Source organism: Cajanus cajan, chromosome 10, assembly GCF_000230855.2.
Source record: "Cajanus cajan strain Asha chromosome 10, NIPB_CcT2T_4, whole genome shotgun sequence".
Lineage (NCBI taxonomy): Eukaryota > Viridiplantae > Streptophyta > Magnoliopsida > Fabales > Fabaceae > Cajanus > Cajanus cajan.
The window spans coordinates 17,856,881-17,876,782 of record NC_138526.1 but is presented as its reverse complement, the minus strand read 5'-3'; the positions used below and the strand labels follow the sequence as shown (position 1 = coordinate 17,876,782).

At 34.2% G+C, this 19,902-nt stretch overlaps 2 protein-coding genes across 3 annotated transcripts; both read right to left on the bottom strand.

The window, feature by feature from the left end:
- Window positions 1-3,940: 3,940 nt before the first annotated feature.
- IMP4 (Ribosomal RNA processing Brix domain protein) lies at window positions 3,941-9,360 on the bottom strand. Its single transcript, XM_020368800.3, has 9 exons — window positions 9,099-9,360; window positions 8,938-9,021; window positions 8,679-8,788; window positions 8,495-8,545; window positions 7,176-7,319; window positions 7,017-7,106; window positions 5,209-5,315; window positions 5,002-5,086; window positions 3,941-4,232 (listed from the first exon to the last, which is right to left on the bottom strand). Exons 1-9 carry the CDS (start codon window positions 9,208-9,210, stop codon window positions 4,134-4,136), a joined length of 882 nt encoding a protein of 293 aa, XP_020224389.1. The 5' UTR covers window positions 9,211-9,360; the 3' UTR covers window positions 3,941-4,133.
- Window positions 9,361-12,833: 3,473 nt separating this feature from the next.
- On the bottom strand, window positions 12,834-19,266 carry LOC109805896 (U-box domain-containing protein 44). Of its 2 annotated transcripts, none has more exons than XM_020368175.3 (4): window positions 18,790-19,266; window positions 17,845-18,587; window positions 17,443-17,743; window positions 12,834-16,534 (listed from the first exon to the last, which is right to left on the bottom strand). In XM_020368175.3, exons 2-4 carry the CDS (start codon window positions 18,580-18,582, stop codon window positions 15,081-15,083), a joined length of 2,493 nt encoding a protein of 830 aa, XP_020223764.2. In that variant the 5' UTR covers window positions 18,583-18,587; window positions 18,790-19,266; the 3' UTR covers window positions 12,834-15,080. The 2 variants fall into 2 exon arrangements, with proteins under 2 accessions (XP_020223764.2, XP_082921699.1); XM_083065573.1 differs by having other exon boundaries at window positions 18,926-19,266.
- Between the last annotated feature and the right edge of the window lie 636 nt (window positions 19,267-19,902).

Here is a 19,902-nt window from a genome sequence, read left to right as displayed (position 1 = left end):
ACCCAAGGATTTGCTGATATAAGCAATTGGGTGCTTGTCTTGCATAAGCACTGCACCAATCCCAGTACCGGAGGCATCTGTCTCTACCACAAATGGCTTAGAAAAATTAGGAAGGGCTAGGACAGGAGCTGTAACAAGGGCCTATTTCAAGGCTTGGAACGCAGCAACTGAATCATCATTCCAATGGAAACTGTCTTTCTTCAACATGTCCGTGAGAGGTTTGGCAATTTTGCCAAAGTTAAGCACAAACCTTCTATAGTACCCAGCAAGGCCAAGGAAAGCTCTCAATTGCTTGATGTTAGAAGGTTGTGGCCAGTTTGCTACAGCTTGAACTTTAGAAGGGTCTATTGACACCCCATCCTTAGTAATGAAGTGTCCTAGATACTCAACTTTGGGAGTGGCGAAGCAACACTTGTCTTTTTTTAGGAACAATTTCTGCTCCCTAATAAGTTGGAACACAAGCTCCAAATGAATAGCATGATCTTCTAGGGTGGGGCTGTAAATAAGAATGTCATCAAAGAAGATAATAACAAACCTTCTAAGAAATGAATGAAAGACATGATGCATTAGAGCTTGAAAAGATGCAAGAGCATTAGTGAGTCCGAAGGGCATCACTAAGTATTCATAGTGCCCAGCATGTTTTTTGAAGGCTGTCTTATACTCTTCACCAGATTCCATTCTCAATTGATGATAGCCTGAAGTCAAATCAAGCTTAGAAAAAATTGTAGATCCACCCAATTCATCCATCAAGTCTTCTATCAAGGGAATAGGAAACTTATCTTTGACTGTGTGTTGATTGAGCCTCCTATAGTCAACACATAACCTCCAAGAACCATTTTTCTTCCTCACTAAAACAACTGGGGATGCAAATGGGCTATTACTATGCTGAATAAGACCTTGCTGCAACATTTCTTCAACAAGATTATCCACAATGTCCTTTTGAAATACAGAGTACCTATAAGGTCGGATACTAAAAGGATTGGTTCCTTCCTTTAGGGGAATCCGATGATCAAACCCAGGTCTAGACGGAGGTAACCTATTCAGTTCTCCAAACACATCAGAATACTTATCAATGAGTTGCACAATGATTGGAGGTACCTGTTGCAAAGATTCGACTGAAGTATGCAACTGACAAGAAGGCATCTCCAAATGCTGATTGGGTGGTTCCATATACAAGAAACACATTTGTGCCCCCTGTTGAATGGCTTGAGAAAGAGATTTGTTATTAATGAGTTTAACTTTGGAAGGCTTAGCCCCCCTAAGCAAGACCTTCCTTCCTTTGATCAAAAATTCCATTTGAAGCTTGGTGAAGTCCCACAGTATCGGGCCCAAAGATTTCAACCATGGTATTCCCAAGATTAAATCACAACAACCCAAAGGAAGCACAATCACATCTGCAGTGAAAGAAATTTGTTGTAGTTGCCAATTAAACCCCTTACAAAGATAGGGAGCTCCCAATCTGGTGCCTCCCCCAGCTGTGACCGTCATTGGAGTGATTTTCTCCAGCTTACAACCCAGTCTCTTGGCCACTTCCAAGTCCAAGAAGTTATGTGTACTTCCACTGTCAAGTAAAATCTGCAGTAATTTTTTGTCATGCATACCAGTGACCCTCATAGTCTGATAACCTGGAATTCCTGTCATAGCATTCAAAGATAACTAGGGAGTTTCAGTAGTTAGACCCTCACTACTAACTATTCCAACATCCTCCTCTTTTTCAGTTTCATTATCAACATCCTGGTCCTCCTCATCCAACTCCATCACCAAGAGTTGTGATCTTTTATGTTTCAGTTGGTGTCCCGGTGTGAATAGTTCATCACAAAACATACAAAGGCCTTTAGCCCTTCGTTCAGCCATTTCTGCAGCGCTAAAGGTTCTAGGAATTTTGTTAAACACTGGTTTTTGGTTCTGGTTCAGTGTGGCATAGGTATTGGCCAGAAGAGGTTTAGGATTCAAATGTGCAGGTCTAACAATGGAGTAACCCGTTCTATTGTTAACCTTGCTCACAGAAACCCTGGAAGCTTCATACAATTTGGCAAGATTAGCGGCATGGGCAATTGAATTGGGATTGAACATGCGCACATGCATCTGTGTGCTATGTTCTAAACCAGTTAAGAAAATACTCAGAGTGTTCAGGCAGCAAAGATACCTAAGTCAAAGCCAACTCAAACTCATCAACATAATCTTGAATTGTACCGGTTTGTTTCACTTGAATCAATGAAGAAAGTGGGTCGTCATAGATCTCTCCAAATCGCATGGTTACATCTGTTACATATTGCTGCCATGGTGGGTATATATCAAACTTATTCCTCATGTAATTCAAGTGCCACTGAAGGGCGATTCCATCTAAATGGATGGATGCTAGGCGAACTTTGGATTCTGCAGGAGTACCATCCAACATGAAAAATTGGTCACATTTATACAACCACTCTTTCATCCTTTTTCCGTCGAACCTCGGAAATTCAACCTTTGATATTCTCGTGGAGTATGAGTGGTGACTCGATTTAATATTTTCAGAAAAGGAGTTGTTGTTTTTGATGATCGAAGAAGCTTCATTTTGATTCTGTGATGCTTGCGTACACAAGAGACTCCTAATTTCCTCCATGCTCACACTCATTTGTTCCAGCCGAGCATTGATTTCTGCATGCTTGTCATCGACTTTCTTCTCAAGGTCGGCAATGGCAATTTGGTTGCGGGTGGCAGCGGCCATTTTCAAAATACCAGGTCAAAGCTCTGAATACCAATTGTGACAGGATTTGGATTTTTAGGGAGAACCGGTAAAAATCCTTAGTTCTAAACAGGAGCCCCAATGAAGGAATAGAGCTCGGTGCAAAGAACCCGTATTGCGTAGCAGAGAATTAGTTAGAAGAGAGAGAATAATTTTTCAAAAGTGAATCATTTCATTCCTTCCACTTGGCAGCACATCTAATAATATGCACGAGTATTACACCCTGCCCATGCAATCTAGAATCTTCTACCCAGCCACATCAGCTTGTAAAATAGAGAAAAAATCTCACAGTAAAAAATATAAAAGCCCATAACAGTAAAAAGCAAAAATACCAAGGTATATGAAAAGAGAAAACTCATGACATTTGATTATTGTTAACAGTAGATAATTACTGTAACACATGCACTCCGGTTCCACGTTCAAATAACCAAATTTGATCCGGGTGGATGTAATATCACATTTCTATTTTTTATTCATCATACATTCAATAAGCACTAGAATCAACTTAATGAAAAGAAAGTTTGAATGACGCACAAAATTCTAAATTCTAGTCTTGCCGTCTTTATACACCAAAAAAAACAAATCAGACATTTATTAACTCTTTCGATACAAAATCAGTGGACCTAGCTGGGATAGAAACTGAGGTCCCAACCTAGTTGTCATCTTTGGCACTATTGTGATACTTTGCATGTCATTTTTTAATAATAAAAAACATATCAGTGGACAATAATGTTGACACAACATTTATGCTTTGTTTGGATTATTTAAATAAATAAAAAATAAAAAACTAAAAAAAATAATGAAACAGAAGATAAAATAGAAAAGTTATGTTATTTGAAAAATAATAAGTGAAAAAAACTTATCTCCACTTATTAAGATGAATGAAAGAAAAAAGAATTATATATATATATATAATAATAATTTTCTTCCCATCTCATTCCTATTTTCCAGAAATGTTTTCTTGTGAAACTCGAAAAAATAACTTTCTTATTTATCTCCTCAAACTAGCAGTGAAAATATAGTATTTCCATCTATCTTCTTTCCCCCCTATAGGGTTCAGGGTTTAGCAGTGAAAATACAGTATTTCCATCCTGTCCTATCAAGCTCAATACATGATATAACAACACATGTATAAAAATTGCATTCTAAATCATAAGTGTTAAAAACATTCACCCAAAATTAAAGCTAAGAGTGTTATAAAAATTCACCCAAAAGTAAGCAAGAAGTACATTTTCTTTTTCATTGCTCATAATTTTGTTGTGTCAGAGACTCGGGTGTATAATTTCAATCCAAAATTTTTAACTTTCATCAGCTTAATAAACTAAACAAATCCTTGAAGTACAGGCAGTGATGGGAACTTAGTGTAGTTTAGCAGCATAAACATCTCTATAAAATTATTATGCCTGCATCAATTACTAAGAAATTTCCGCCTTTTGGTCGTGTTCATGTAAGGTCTAATGACCCATTCTATTTGAGCTTCAGCTTGATCCACCGTTCCCAATTTTATCTGCAACAAAATCATTGAAGAAAATGAGTAACGAATCACTTGTTGAACAGAGTTGTGGTATCAGGACTAGCTCGGTCTCATTTCAATGACAATCAAATCAGGAAGAAGACTAGAGTTTAAGGTAAAGCAATGAATGCAACAATAATAAAAGAAATAAAACTATCGTAAGAACTACTGTGAGCCTGTTTGTATACAAGTTATAAGTGCTTTTAAGAATTTCTTTATTAGAAATAAAGAATATTTTCCAATAGAGAAACTCTTAAAAACACTTTTAAACTTATATCCAAATAGACTCTGTACCTATGATCCTATTTAATCTTGTAAGTTAGGATGCAAAATATCCACTTTAAGCAGCTATGGTTCACCACTGGGTGCCAAAAATTTAAAAAACAATGCTTGATCACAATTTAAAGAGATACCGATTGAATTAGTCTAGATTTTGTCAAGCAGATACATTGCATTCATGATCTACAAAAATTAGAGGTCACAATACCATGATGTTTAAATGAAAACAAATTATAATGAAATGAAATCAACATTAAGTTTATGAACAATATGCATAATGATGATGATAGACTGAAAATATATCATAACTCGTGTAAAATAATCACAAAATTATGCAAAATCTTAAACCCTAGTTGCAACAATGCGTCAAATCATAAAGAAATTGAAATTTATTTATTAATTTTAGTAGCATGTAGTTAATTATTTCCTTCCAACTGGAAGATAATCCTTTCACAAGGATAATGAGCTTAATTGTGATACATACCTGATAAAGTCGTAACTCAAATCGTGGACCAATTTCTTTCAGCTCTAAAGATTTAGGGCCCCCATGCTTTTCATAAATATGATGCCTGTATGTAATAGACACAATTTCAAATGAAGCAAACATACTCTAACCAGCTACAGTATTTAGAACTTGAACAAGTAATTGTAAAGAAGCTTAGATGCACAAAACAAGATACATTGACCCAACCTGAATGAGATATAGTCAGACTGGTTGGAAAAAGTGACAATACGTTTTGTGTCTGGTTTTGGCACTGGAAAAAGATGCTTGAGAATGTTTGCTGTCCTGTCACCTAACTGTTTAATGTCCAAAAGAAATTCCAAACAAGATGAGCAGTCAGCATACAGAGCAGTGTAATTATTAATAATTACTTTTGTTAAAGTTGAGTTTGCCAGAGCATATTTTCTAAAACAGATACTCGGGAGTCAGGAAATAAGAGAAAAGAATACCAAAAAAGGTAACTGCAAAGTGCAAACAGATTATGATCCTATATTCCTATATGAATCATGAATTACCAATGCTTTCAATGTAACTGGTTCTTGGCAGACTCTAACTTTTTTCAAAGAAAAAAGGATGCAATATATTATGAGAAATAACTTTAGTGATCAAAATTCAGATATCACTAATAGCCCAGTAATTGAACAGCTTTCATTTTCTGAATTGAACTGAATTCAAATCTCAGTTATACAATTTCTTATTTCAAAGACCCACAAGTACAAGGGATGTAATTAAAAAATTCAGCTATATTAGTTACACAGACTAGTACTCAAGTGATTGGCAGCACACACTCTCAGCTCAGGCTCAAGTTCAAGTATTATAAGACCCAACAAATACTAGATAAATAGAGGGTAACTGGTACTCATAATGAGAAAATTCTCTCACACAGGATAAATTCTCAACTCAATACAACATAGCTCAGGAAGTATAGGCAAACTGAAAATAATGAGGGAATGGTAAGAGGCTCCTTCCTTGCAAGATGAATAGAAATAAATAAACTACAATAAAATAACACTCTTTGTGAGAAAGGACACCTTTATCTCAGCCTGACCTCACACATTTCCAATAACAGAATCCCCCCTCTCAACCACCCCACCTCCCTACTAGAATTGTTTTCATTTCTCTCCCCACTCATCAATTGTCATGAGTCTTTTTCAGTTATGCCCCCTCCTAACTGCTTCCTCTCCCTTCAATTCCCATCCTACCCTTACCACTCAACTGCTGGCCAAGTAAGCCTAACAATGGATTGGACTACCCATCAAAGTACTGCTCCCAACATTTTGGAAATTACAACACAGCATTTTGGGCATGCTTCTATCATCCTTTTCTCAATGATGTAACTTCTATTCTCTCTATTGGTATAAGATCGTGTCTATTACTCTCATATATCCACTCATGCACCACAACATTCCCATTTCTGCAATCACTTAATTAATGCAACTGTCAGCACTTCCGAGGGAGATAAGAAATTTAAAATTTGATTAACCTGTCAAATGCTCAAACCACAACCTAACCCCTGCCAAATAGTCAAACCACAACCAGTTTGTACATTAGCACACTTGAGCCATTAGAAACACATTCTCCTTTGCTAAACCCAGTTCATTTCATATCATCCTGGTTTCAAGAACCAGACCAGATTTGCCAGAGGACTGGCTCCTGGTTAGCCATTGCTTTTTAAAAATACTGAGATTTACAATCAACATGTCAACAGTGGAATTAAATATCCACCTAGTAACATCTTTAAATAAAGTTTTTACAATGCTTTAGTCTGCAACATGAAATCAAGATACAGCCTATATAAGTTAATTTTACATCCTCATTTAAATACTTCAAAAAACATTTTGAACCCTAATCATAACATCAAAGAATTTAGATACAAGCCAATGGTACTTCATGACCTGTAGTAGTTATCAGCAGGTCCATTGATGAAGGCAACAGACCATTACCAGTGAAATTTAGTACATAATAAGATAATAAAGCTCATACTGAATTATGAATACCTTGGTTGAGAAATTATCAAGAATCAGATGTGGATAAGCCTCAGGCATTGTTCCAATGGCTTTCCTGTCTTTAATTTCATGCCTTGTAACCTACAAGAAACATGAAATTAGCATATTTCCCCTAAAATCAACAAGGAACACTGTAAGACTGATACTTACCACATTGAGTAATCCAAAATATGCAGTTGGACCAAATGGTAGATGACAAACAATTAGACCGTCTGGGACACCACGATGTTCATGAACTAAAACAACATCTGTATAGTCATGTGCACGACAAGATTCTATAATCTCTGATATAACCTGAAATGCAAGGAAAATTGCATATATATAAATACTAGGGTAGACAAAAGACTGTTACGCATTAGCAGAATTCTAGTCAATTAGTTCAAGGTGCCTAGAATTAATAAGTAATTATATTTCAGCTATATATATAATCATGCTTAATCAACAAAGTATTGAACAAACAAAGAAAAGATTTTGACCATATGAAAAAAAAAAATGATTGAAGATTACAATACTCAAGTGAAGTTTGTGCCACACAACTAAATAAATTATTGTCAAACATATATGAACATATGTTTTAAACTGCACCCAGTAACAGAGGATATATTTGAAGATAAATCTAATTCAGGAAATTCTTTTGCATCCTCTCCATATAAGCACAAAACAAGTCCACCTGACATCATGATATGGAAAAATGGCTCACAATGAATGCAACTAATTGAAGCTGAGATGCGCTGAGGCAGACATTTATTCCACCTAGATCACTCACAAAAATAATATAGAAATTCCTACACTAGAAGAGGTACAGCTAAGAAGACAGAGAACTATTTTCATCTCAAACAATAGACTAGTTACATTATAATGTAAGAAATGTACGAATTAGAATAATAAATCCTAGTGGTAAAGTTATTAATCATGCAATGCCTTCAATTGTGTCTGTGTAATATCAATTTCTTTAACATGAAGCAAGAGGAGTAGAGCAAGCATCACATTGGAAGACCCTTAAGCATACATTTGATGTCTTGTACGCATCTAGTTTGGACAAAGCATTCTATTTGAGCACCTACTTTCTTATGGAATAATTAAATTGAAATTCTTGGAGCTGCTGAGCACAACAGAGTTACTTCACCAGTGCTTTTACAGAACATGCCAAAGGCTTTGGAAAGAATAAGAACATGAAAACTCATCATGAGGCTCTTCAGTACACTGACCATTTGAGCAGCACACCAGACAAATCAAGGGTCTTTGCATATGCTACAATATAGGATTGTCATCATCTTCACTCTATCACTTGGTTGGGTTTGGTCATCCACTTATTTCTTATCCTCACCTAGTTCTTCTCTTACTTCTAATTACAAATACATTTTGTTATCTAAAATACATAACCAAATAAACAACCAAATGACCAAATCTTCACCCCACAAACACGCAAAAGACAAGATAATGAACAGTAAACTAGCAAAGACACCAACCTGACCACCACGATTCATTCTCTGCGCATTAGGGAACACAATACTCAACTCCTACACAAAAGAATCGGAGATTACGATAAACATCGAAACAACTGCAAACCACTCAAACAAACAAAACAAAACACAATTTAAACAAAAAGAATCAAAAGAGACAATCACCAAACGCAAACAAAAGCATGCAAACCTTCACAAACTGTTGAAGAGGAGCACTCGGATCCCTGGACGTGGTCAACAAAATCTTAGGATCTTTCTCCGCAGCATATGCGTACTCATCATCAATATGCGTCCTCGGAACTAAATTCAATCACAGACCACCCCGAAACCACATTGAAAGACACAAATAAGTGAAACAAAAAGATATAACTCACAAAAGGTTTATAATAAACTTCAACTTCAAAGTAATTACAAAATTCACACAGAAAAAAGGGGGGAAAATATGATACCAGCTGTGTTTTCATCTTCGAGGTCGATTTCGCGTCGAAGTGCAGCTTCCTCGTTTCTGAGTTCAGTGGGTATGGGTTTCCCTTCTGCAAAATAAATAAATAAATAAATAAATAAAAGAGTGTGTGATAAGAAAAAGGAAGGGAGAAGAAAAGGTAGGTACCTTGAAGAGCTTCTCTGATTTTGCGCTTCTTCTCGTAGAGCAAGCGTTGTTTGCCTTCTAAGCTCTTTCGGTACAAATACTCTCTTCTCAAACGGATGTTTCTACGCAACATTTTGAATACAGCGCCAAACACTGAATAGAGATTGGTGAAGAAACAAACACACGGGCAAGTGTGATGCAGCGGCGCCAAGATGAGGGTAGAAGAAAGGTAATGTCGGAGAAAACCCCTGCCTCTAAAACCCTCCTATTTTATTTTTTTTTATTTTTTTAATGCCAGGCATGATCGGGTTGTTATCCCTTTATTATACATATCATTCAAATTTTTTACCACTAATCCGTACTACTAAAATTATTATAAATTCATAATAAATTATATATAAGTGGAAAATTACTACTACAAATTTATAATAAATTATATAAATAAATACTATATTTGATATTTATTTAAATAAATATTTTTAAATATATAAATTATATTTTAGATTTAAGATAAATAATTTATAATTTACTAGTGGAATCGAGATATTTCGTGCCTCTATTAAAAATAAAATTAAAATAAAAATTAAATAATAAAAATATATTGATCTAATTAGTGTTATGATTAATCCATTAATTTTAAGTTCTTAAATTTGATTAAAAAAAAATTTAATTCTTTTAAAATAAAGGGTAGAATGGTCAAAAAAATGTGAAAATTAGGATGGTTGGGTATCACTTTTATATATTAGTATAGATAAAAATTAAATAATAAAATTATATTGATCTAATTGGTGTTATGATTAATCCATTAGTTTTAAGTTCTTAAATTTGATAAAAAAATATTTTTTCTAATTTTTTAAAATAAAAGAGTAAAATGGTCCAAAAAATAGGAAATAAGGTAGTTACTAAAAATAGTATCCCTTTATATATTAGTATAGATATCGTAACATAATATTATTTTTAATTATTTATAATTTATTTTAAAATATTAAAATTTAGTTTATAAATAAATATGATAATAAAAACTTGAATCTGATAAAAAGTTTTAAAAAATTTTAAAAATGTCCAAGAATATCTCCTTAAAAATATTTTCATACAATATAATTGTTCTCGTCTAAAATATAGAGATCCAAAGTTATATAATTCATAAATAAGTATAACAAATAAAAATTAAATTAAAAATTTAAAAAGTCTTACAAACTCTTTAGTTGAAAAATAATCCCCAAAGATATTCTTCTGGAATGTGTTTAATATTTAAAAAATGATATTACCATAAAATATATTTGTAAAACAAAAAAAGTAATAAATGAATAAAAATATTAATTGAGCATGATGATAATGATTGTTTATTAGAAAAGTATTTTGTATATGATATATGAAATTTTGTGAACATATGTAAATATAGATATTTATTATATAATTTAAATATGCTTTTAGTCTATCTATTTTAAGGTTAATTTGTTTTAGTTCTCTCAAATTTAAAAAAAAAATTAGTTTTGTAATTTCAAAAAATTTATTTTAATCCTTATATTCAAATTTTGTTAGAAAATTTGTTAAATATTGTTGCATAAAATCTACTTACTGGTATTTTTGTTAGTAAAAATATTATATTAAACCTAGTTGATGATACATAATTGTCTGTTTGTCACATTTAGATATATTATTTGTAACTCTAGGAGTTAAAACAAATTTTTAAAAATTACAAGGACTAAAAACAATAATTTTAAATTTTAAGGGATTAAAAACAAATTTAGGCAAAATTTAAGGAACTAAAACCGTATTTAAAAATTATCATACTAGAAAGGAGTTAAATAATATATATCAAAACCCACATATTTATTTTATCATAGTAAAGTAATAACTTTAGTCAGATGAAATACGAAGAGTAGTCAAATGAAACACGAAAAGTAGTCAAATGAAATATTGGGTATTTTTGTACCAGTTTGTCTTAACCACCAAGACTACGTCTAGTTCTCAATCAAACTAGATTGAGTTCTATTATCTTCAAATAAAGATACAAGTATTCTTCCAACAAGTCATTTTTTGCTCAACCCTAAGTATTGTTTTAACAACAAACCTTTCTTTGCTTAACAACCAAGTATTCTTTTACAAACAAGTCTCTCTAGACTCCAAACAAGTATTCCTTTTCAGACAAGTGTCTTTAGGCTCAATCTTATAATAATGATTCTGAAAGTTACACAAATATTGTGTTTCTCTCAATTAGATGTTATACAACCGGTACACAACAATGAAAATTTACAAGAAAGAATAGATTTTAGAGAGTATATTTTTGTACAAAGATGTATCTTTTATGTAAAAGTATCTCTTATATAAAATCTATTATGTAAAAATGTGTCTCTATCTTTCTTGATCTTTGAATTTTCTTATATAGTAGCTCGAAGAAGATGACCATTGCAACACTTTAACTCCAACTCACAAGTTTATTTGTCTATTTTCATCATATTTTCTTGTGATGGTAGGTAACTGTTTGACCCATTTAAAGTGAGTATTAAATTTATTTCACAAAATGGTATCTCTTATTTGATCAAGGAGACTACTTATCACCTTTTTATACCAAATAGAGCTTGTAAAGGTAATGTCAATGAAATGCAACAACAACAATGACTTTATCTACTTTCTCCATGATTTTAGGAATCCTTGCCTTCTGTTTTGACATAAAGTATGATCTTGTTCTCTTTGACAGATTTGTAAGTTTTGAGATAATCTTTTAGTTTGATTTGTTAAGGAATGAAGCATTCAAGAAACTTTTGTCATTAATCTCAATAAATAATAAACATTTAATGTATATGAGACATACTTTATGTTTTGTCTAATTTATAATGTCTTATAGACGATTTGTATCTTATACTTCATCTAATAAGTGTTTTTCAAAGATGTTTTTGAGGATATTTTCTCTTTATAAAAATGTTTTGTTTGTTAGCATTAAAACTCTAAGTTTTTAAGGGATTCAAGATCATCTTTTGACTTAACAACTCATATACACTAGATTTTCTCATGATGAATAAAAAATTCATCTCATAATAACAACCAAGTATTTTTAACATCAGAATTAGGGATAACTATAAAAAGATTCTTACACCCTTGTTCATCGTATGTCCAATACAAGATTCATCATAAAATAGTAAAAAAGATTTTCAAAATTTAATGTCAAGAAAATGATTTTAACTTCATTATAAAGTAGTATTTTCTTTTCTTGAATTCATCATAATAGTTGCTTGAGACAATTTTTGATGGCCACAAAACTTTTTAACTTCTTCTCCCTTCTCATTTCCTATTTCTTCTTCCCCTTTTATTTTATGGACCTAGTTTTTGATTTGCATGTTTTATTAAAAGGAAGCAAGCAAGAATCGCGGAGGTTAAGGAAGATGTTGCATGAAGGAGAGACCACGACCCACAAAGGAGGCACGACATTGTTGAAGGCAAGTCGCACGGAGAAGAGACAAAGTTATGCGGTGGAGGCAATAAGCACAAAGGAGGCACAACGCAACGCGAAGGTATGTGAGTGCAAACTGTGACACGAGACGGAAGTGCCCAACACGGGTCTATTGCACCAAGTTAGGGGCCTCTCTAGTGTCCCCATGCTTAGCATGACTCTCTTCACGACCAATGCAAAGAACTAGGCTCTCACCCAACGCCATCAAGGCATGCCTAGTGATATCCCAGATTCTACACCTCACAAAATTGTGAGCTACATGATCAGGGTTCTCTCCAACCCGTCCACACACATCAAGTTGTCTCTTTTATCAATTTAATCGGTAAAACAATTAATTAGTGTCCATATAACAACACAACATTGTCAAATCATTCTAGTTCATCCCATTAACTCAAAAACCCCGAAACTCATAACCCTAAACCACAAACATTACAATTCACCATCATACCAATTAAAGCATAATTTAAGCACGAATTTACTTAGACAACACAACACTGGCAACAATGGAATCATACAAATATATCCACAATAATTCAAAACAAAACCCTAAGAGGTTTAGGGGTTGCCTCATCATACACCTTATATATGCTCACGGATTCAACATCCTCACCTCACTCCTCCTTACCTTAAGCGGTGATTCTATATCATAACACGCTTTTTGTAGCCTTAACAACTACTCGCTTCTTTTAGATTCTCCTTTGCAAGTACTCTTGGGGTTCATAATAGACCTGTGAAAAACTTGACCTATCCCTTATTTTTTGTTTTTGTTTTAATAAGCTTTCAAGTTAGGTTCAAGGGTCCAACCTAACCCCCCTTTTTCTTTCCATAACCCTTTTTATTTTTTATTTTATTTTATAAAAACTTTTTAACTATATTACTAACCTAATTAATTTAACTAATTAAGTCAGAAAATATAATTATTTTATTTATAAAACAAGATGTTACAAGATGACAATCATACCGGATGATGTGTTTGCTTTGTTGCACCTCCCCATTATTGGGAATTTCTTTACATATTAACACATGATTGCAAATGAGACCATTACACCACTTTGATTGATTTGAGGATGGTGACTCCATGTATATATGCATATAACCATACCAAGTAGACATTTAAATTGACACGAGGTGTCATGGATGATGAAAATGTATATATGTTACACATTATGTATGCATCTTACCTATTGACTAAGTTAACAAAGACAAAACCCCTATTAATGCTAGTTTTCTAAACAATGGCAACATAGACTCTACTTATAAGACTTTACATACTATATGTTGCCATTGATCAGAAGATTGCATGAGTAAGAGTTTTGACTTTGTTAACTTTGTCAACAGAGAAGATGCACAAAGAGGTATCAACAAGCTAGATTTTTTTCTTTTTGGTAGTCTAAGTATTCTACTATAATACGTGGTGTCACAGATGAGGGAAATTCATATATGCACGTTATATGTTATTTGTTTGATGATTGGTGTTACAAATTAAGCAATTTAGACTGACTATGGTTGGTTTGGAACACCTATTTCGTAATGGCTTGTTATGTTCCAGAAACCCATTTCGAAATGGTCTTTTATGTTTAGCAAATGATATATTGTGTTCCAGGAACATCCATTCCGCCATGGTATATTATGTTTCAAAACACCCATTCTGGGATTATATGTAGTGTTACGGAACTCCCATTCCAAAATGGTCTGGGTTATGCAATCCAAAATACAAGACAGGTGTTCCATAAGAGGTGAAGGGTAATCTAGGAATTTAAAAAATTGGATCGGTGTATGTATTAAAACTGAAGGGTTCAGGAAGAAAATCCCATTGATTAATATAGCCATGCCTCTCTAAAATTGTTGGCTATAATAGTTTCACTCAGAAAATCTTTTTTCCCTATCCATATTGCTTGAACATACAAAAGATATAGTGCATAGCCCATGTACTGCACAAAAAATGAAGAACAGGAAGATTAGTTTAGGGAACATGAATAATATTACTGTATTCAGGTTACAAAAAATCAATAAAGAAACAAGTCCGAAAGTAATTCAAATAATGAATTAACAATATTTTTTTGACCCGGGATATTCCTATATCGAAAATTAAAACTAATCATTCAAGATATTATTAAATCAGTTCAAGGAATTGACCCTTCCAAAAAAATATTCTTTCATACATAGTGAATGAATCAACTTTGATACATTACCAAATTTTTACTATCTTCTAGTCTAACAAATTATAAAAGAAATGCTAGTGACACTCTTTCTAAGATTTTGTTATTGGCTGAAATTTATTAAAAATTACAAAATTTTAGTGAGTCTTGCATCTCAGCTAATAAATCTCTCCCAATTTAGAGGAAGGATCTAACAAAATTTATATTTTTTAATAAATCTCAGCCAATTATAAAGAGTATTAGAAAAAGAGTGTTGGAGTGTGTATGGCTGACATACCTTTAAATTACAAATACCAAATGGCACTATGTGGCTCATCCAAAACAAAGTAGTACAATACAAGCATATACACCAAAATAATGTAAATGAATGGAGATCAAAACCAAATCATTGTTTCAAAAGTAACTTGATTGAGATTGCAGCAGTTCCAGCTCAGCTAATACTTTTGCAACTGTTGACTTCAATCTAGAATCACTCTTCTGGGCAAGATCAATAAGAACCACCTGAGCAGATTCTCCATATTTTACTCTATGTTCTGCAACCTTGAATATTCTCTCCAACATCCATATTGCTTTTTCTTGAACCTTTGCATCCCTAACTTCTAGACTTTTTATAATAGCCTGCACACCTGACAATTTGGCAATGGAGTTGACACCACCTTCCCATATTTCATCTAGCAGAAGAGTAGAGAGAGCACACAAAGCAGCTTCAACCACTTCTTTCTCAGTATCTTCCAACAGTTGGATAAGGGGAGAAACAGCACCAGCCTTGACCAAACAAAATGTGCTGTTGACAAAGCAATATCCATCATGAACTTCACAATATGCATTCGCTGACGGTGGAACGCACAACCACCTTGACTTTCTAGACTTCCTAAGAGACAGAGAATTCTGAGATAGTTGAGCCAGAGAGATTGCAGCCCTAGATTTTGTGATTGGTGAACCACTTGATAGCAGTTTTACAAGCAAAGGAATCACCCCGTGTTCGGCTGAAAGAAGTTGTAATTTCTTGTCAGAGGAATTTGTGAAGCGAATAATAACACTTGCAATGCTCTCTGCTAATCTATTTGTTGTGGGTGAATTACTTCCTGTGATAGAATACATAATGGATATTAAAATGGGAAGCAAATTTGCCCTCTTCAGTATATCTGTCACTTTTTTATTACTAGCAGGAAGATTACTCAGTATGCCAACAGCCGCAGCCTTTTCACTCTCTGATGTTGATGTTGAGACTATATTAACAATGTTGAAAAGATGAGTTTCATCCAGATGTTCAGTCAACTCATCTGTTAGATCTTTAGAGAGAGTGTACAGCAAATGCAACACCTTAATCCTGACTTTGGTGGTGTTTTCCTTCAGAAAGGGCAAGAGAAGCTGAAGTGCACCTTTTTCCTTCATTTTGCTTCTCACTTTGGACGCACCAGGATGGGAAGCTATGTTATTCAGAGCCTCCAATAGGTGACCTTGAATTATAGGGCTGGAAAGATTCAAAAGTGAAAGCATCTGTTGAGCCACATCTTCATTAACAAGAATGGATTCTGACTGAGCAATTCTTGCAAGAATAGCTGATGCAGGCTCGCGCAAAGTCATGAGCACAGATGTTACTGAGAAAAGAAGTTGTAAGAGAGATCCTGCAATACCGGATCTGATCAAAAGCTGCACATTTTCTGCCAAGCTAGACAGATTTTGTAGTGCATTTAAAGCTGATAACTTGGACTCAAGTTTCCCAGTACTAAACATATTGACCAGGGGCTCAATTGCCCCATCCTCTCCAAGGGAAAGTTTGCTGTGATCAGTGAGCTCCAACCTAGAAAGTGCTGTTGCCATTAGGATCTTGTTCATGTCAGACCCTACAATAACATGATTGCAAATTCAGGTACAGGGAATGTAGAATCATTTAGTTCCCTTCATATCATTGTTGATTTAGCAGCCATACACATAACAAATAACAAATCGAAATTAAAGTGATTACCCCCTTCCCCTAAATCTTAGCATGCTTAACACTCAATTTTAACTTGATCCATATGCTAAAAAGGTTTTTTTTTTTGTTTTTCCAATTTGGTCCTGTCCATGGTTACAATAATAACACTATATAGTAACATAACTCCATACTTTATAAGGCAGTAAAATGGTCGGGATGAATTTGAAAATGATTGTAGTATAAGAACCAAATTGAAAACTTTCTTCATATAATGAACAAATTGAAAATGAGTTACATGTAGGAACCAAACACATATTTAAACCATGATACAAGAATAACTTTATTATTTACGGATTACCATGCCTATAGCATTTAGATAGAAGAAAACACAAATTTGACACGTCTTAACCCAAAAACAGCACAGTTCTGGGTGGCAACTGTTAAATCAGTTGGAGAAAAATAGGCGGGACAGTCAAATTAAGATTACTGGATTTTAGTGTAAATTAATTTATCCTAAATAAACACATTGTGATTTTCATCTATGATAGCCATAGCACAACTTTCTCTGGATCAAACACAAAATATTACATGTTCCAATAATATAAATAAGTTAAGTGGTTTGCTTTAGTTGAAACCAAAAGCTAACTATGCTGTTTCTACTCTCTAGAAACTCGATCTGTCAATCAATTTCAACCACCTTCCACTCGGATATTTATAAAAGTATAATGGACTCAGTGATATATACTCCTCATGTTACTTGTAGTATCATGAATGGATGGTCCATATAAATAGTAGAGAAGAAAAATGATGTATCAGTCAAGGAAAACCTTGTATTACCTTCTTTCAAATACTGCACCAGTGGCCTAAAGTAGCCAGCCTCGGCCATATGAAGTGCATTTTGAGTATTACTAGACAATATATCCAACAATTTTGCCGCATCATGTGAGGCATCAGGGTCATCCCCATTAAGTATAGCAACTAACATAACAATGCACCCTTGAATTCTTCCAATTCGCCGTCGAACTGCCTGAATGTCAGAGAGGTCTACCAACAGCCCCACTGCTTCCTTCCTCTCTTCTGAATCTCTTGTCAGCGACTTCACCACTGCTGATAAAAACTCAATATCTACCATCTTCTCCTGCAGTAAACTACTTTATAAAGTAAGCTAAAACAACCATTACGTTCAGTGATTTTAGACCAACATTTACTAGAAACATCACCTTATGTTAAGGACTTTACCTTTTTCTCATCATTTCCATAAGCAATACTTCTTAGCAATCGAATGATCGCCAACCTATTCTCTGCCTTACACGAGCCCAGACGATTGAAAAGAATGGAAATAGTTGCTTCCTCATTGATCAAGCCACCATCCAGTCTTTCACTCCTCATGAACTCCTTTAGTCTCAAAAGTGCAACTGCAAATTCTTCATCATTACCGGTCTTAAGTTGCAAAACAACATCATCAATAGAAACATAAACTATTTCCTCTTCTATTTCTCCTGTCAGCTTCATGTCACTGCCTAACAACTCTGATTTTGGACTTGAAGCTAGACTTAAACTGGCATCAAATCTTACATTCATCAATTGCCTTTGCAATGTACCAATCTTTTCTCTGAAATCCGCAGACACTTCAAGGCTGGCTACAAGAAGAAGGCCCAAGGATCGACCGATATCATGCGTTATTTCCTCAATTTGCTTGATTGGTTGTCTCAAATTGGAGCTTTTCGTCAAAGCTTTGGCACGCCTCAACTCATTCTCAAGAGATTCCATAGATTTTCGTATAGGTGGCCTGTCCAAGACCGTGTTTTTGTCCCTCAAGTCATTGAAGATTGGTGGGAATTTCTCAACCAACATGGCAAACTCAGCAAAAATATCAACCTCAATTTCAGAGTTCTTAGCAAGAGAAGCAACCTCATCAGCCAAAACTATCAGCTCCGACAACAATTTAGAAAATTTTCTCTCTTCCATGATTTCCATGTTGCCTATTAAAACCAAATTTATGCAGCAAAAGAAAAATCAATCATCACACATTAGTTACAGAAGATCCTCAATCAGTTGGGCAACAATAGATAACTAGAGAAAAAGGGCATTAACAATTTAATACAGAAACAAAGAAAATCATACAAATAGCATATACAGACAAGAATAAATGAATAATCCGAGGGAGGGTGAATTGAACTGAACCTTTAGAGAAAATGCAAGGATGAGCAAACAAAACCGGTAATTTAACTGTTTGACCTTAGAACCTCATGTTTAAAATTGAGAACTTTTCAGGTACCCAAATTTCAAACCCGAAATAGCAAAGAAGAACAAGACGAACCCAGTTGCTAATCTTGTTGTTATTGGTCTTGAAGCAGAAGGGTAAAACAAGGTGTTGATTTTTTCCTATGTTTGATTTGGAAATTGGAATATAGTAAGGACAAGGTTCCTGGTGGGTCACTGTCAGACGGCTGTGACTCATTAAATATAATAAGGTTGTGACATATGGTTTCCATGCTTTGATCGTCATGGTCACGTTGTGCTTCGTAGCTAGTGAAACTGTGAATGAGTGATGGAAGACGAAGTCAAAACATGCAGCACAAGCACTTCTTTCTCAAGTTTGTTTGTGGTTTAGTTTTTTTTTGGGTTTCATTCCAACCATTTTGATTTTCTGCTTTGAATGCTAACAAGACTTGTACACGGTGGGTGGGTGGGTAGGGAGGGATGGCAAATATACATGTACCTCCAAGTAATACCTGAACTCGTCCCGACTTTGATAAGAAATACCCGATTTGACTAGGTATGGGTATAGATATGGGTAAAACCCGATACTTTAAATCGGGTACGGGTATGTACTTACCCGCCCCGTACCCGCACCCGTACTCGTTCCTGTTCCTATTTTTAATTTAATATTCACTTTTAATTTAATTATATTAAAAAAATTTAATATTTTTTTATGTGTAATTATTTATTATAATATGAGATAGAGAAATAACTTAATTATAATTATAATATAATAAAAAATAATTTAAAAATATCATATTTTTTTATAAAAATAAAAAATAAAAAAATTGACGGGTACGGGTATACCCGATACCCGATGGGGACGAGGATGAAATGAAAATCACATACTCGACATGTACGGGTATGAAAACGAAGATAAGTTTGACTCGCAAAAACGAGAACGGGTATCATGAAACTCGTCCCTAACCCACCCGTTGTCATCGCTATGGGTGGGTCAAACACTCGAAACTGTACCCACCTGACTTTAGTTTACAGGTTGGGGTTAGAAATTGCATACTAAATTATTCGTAATTT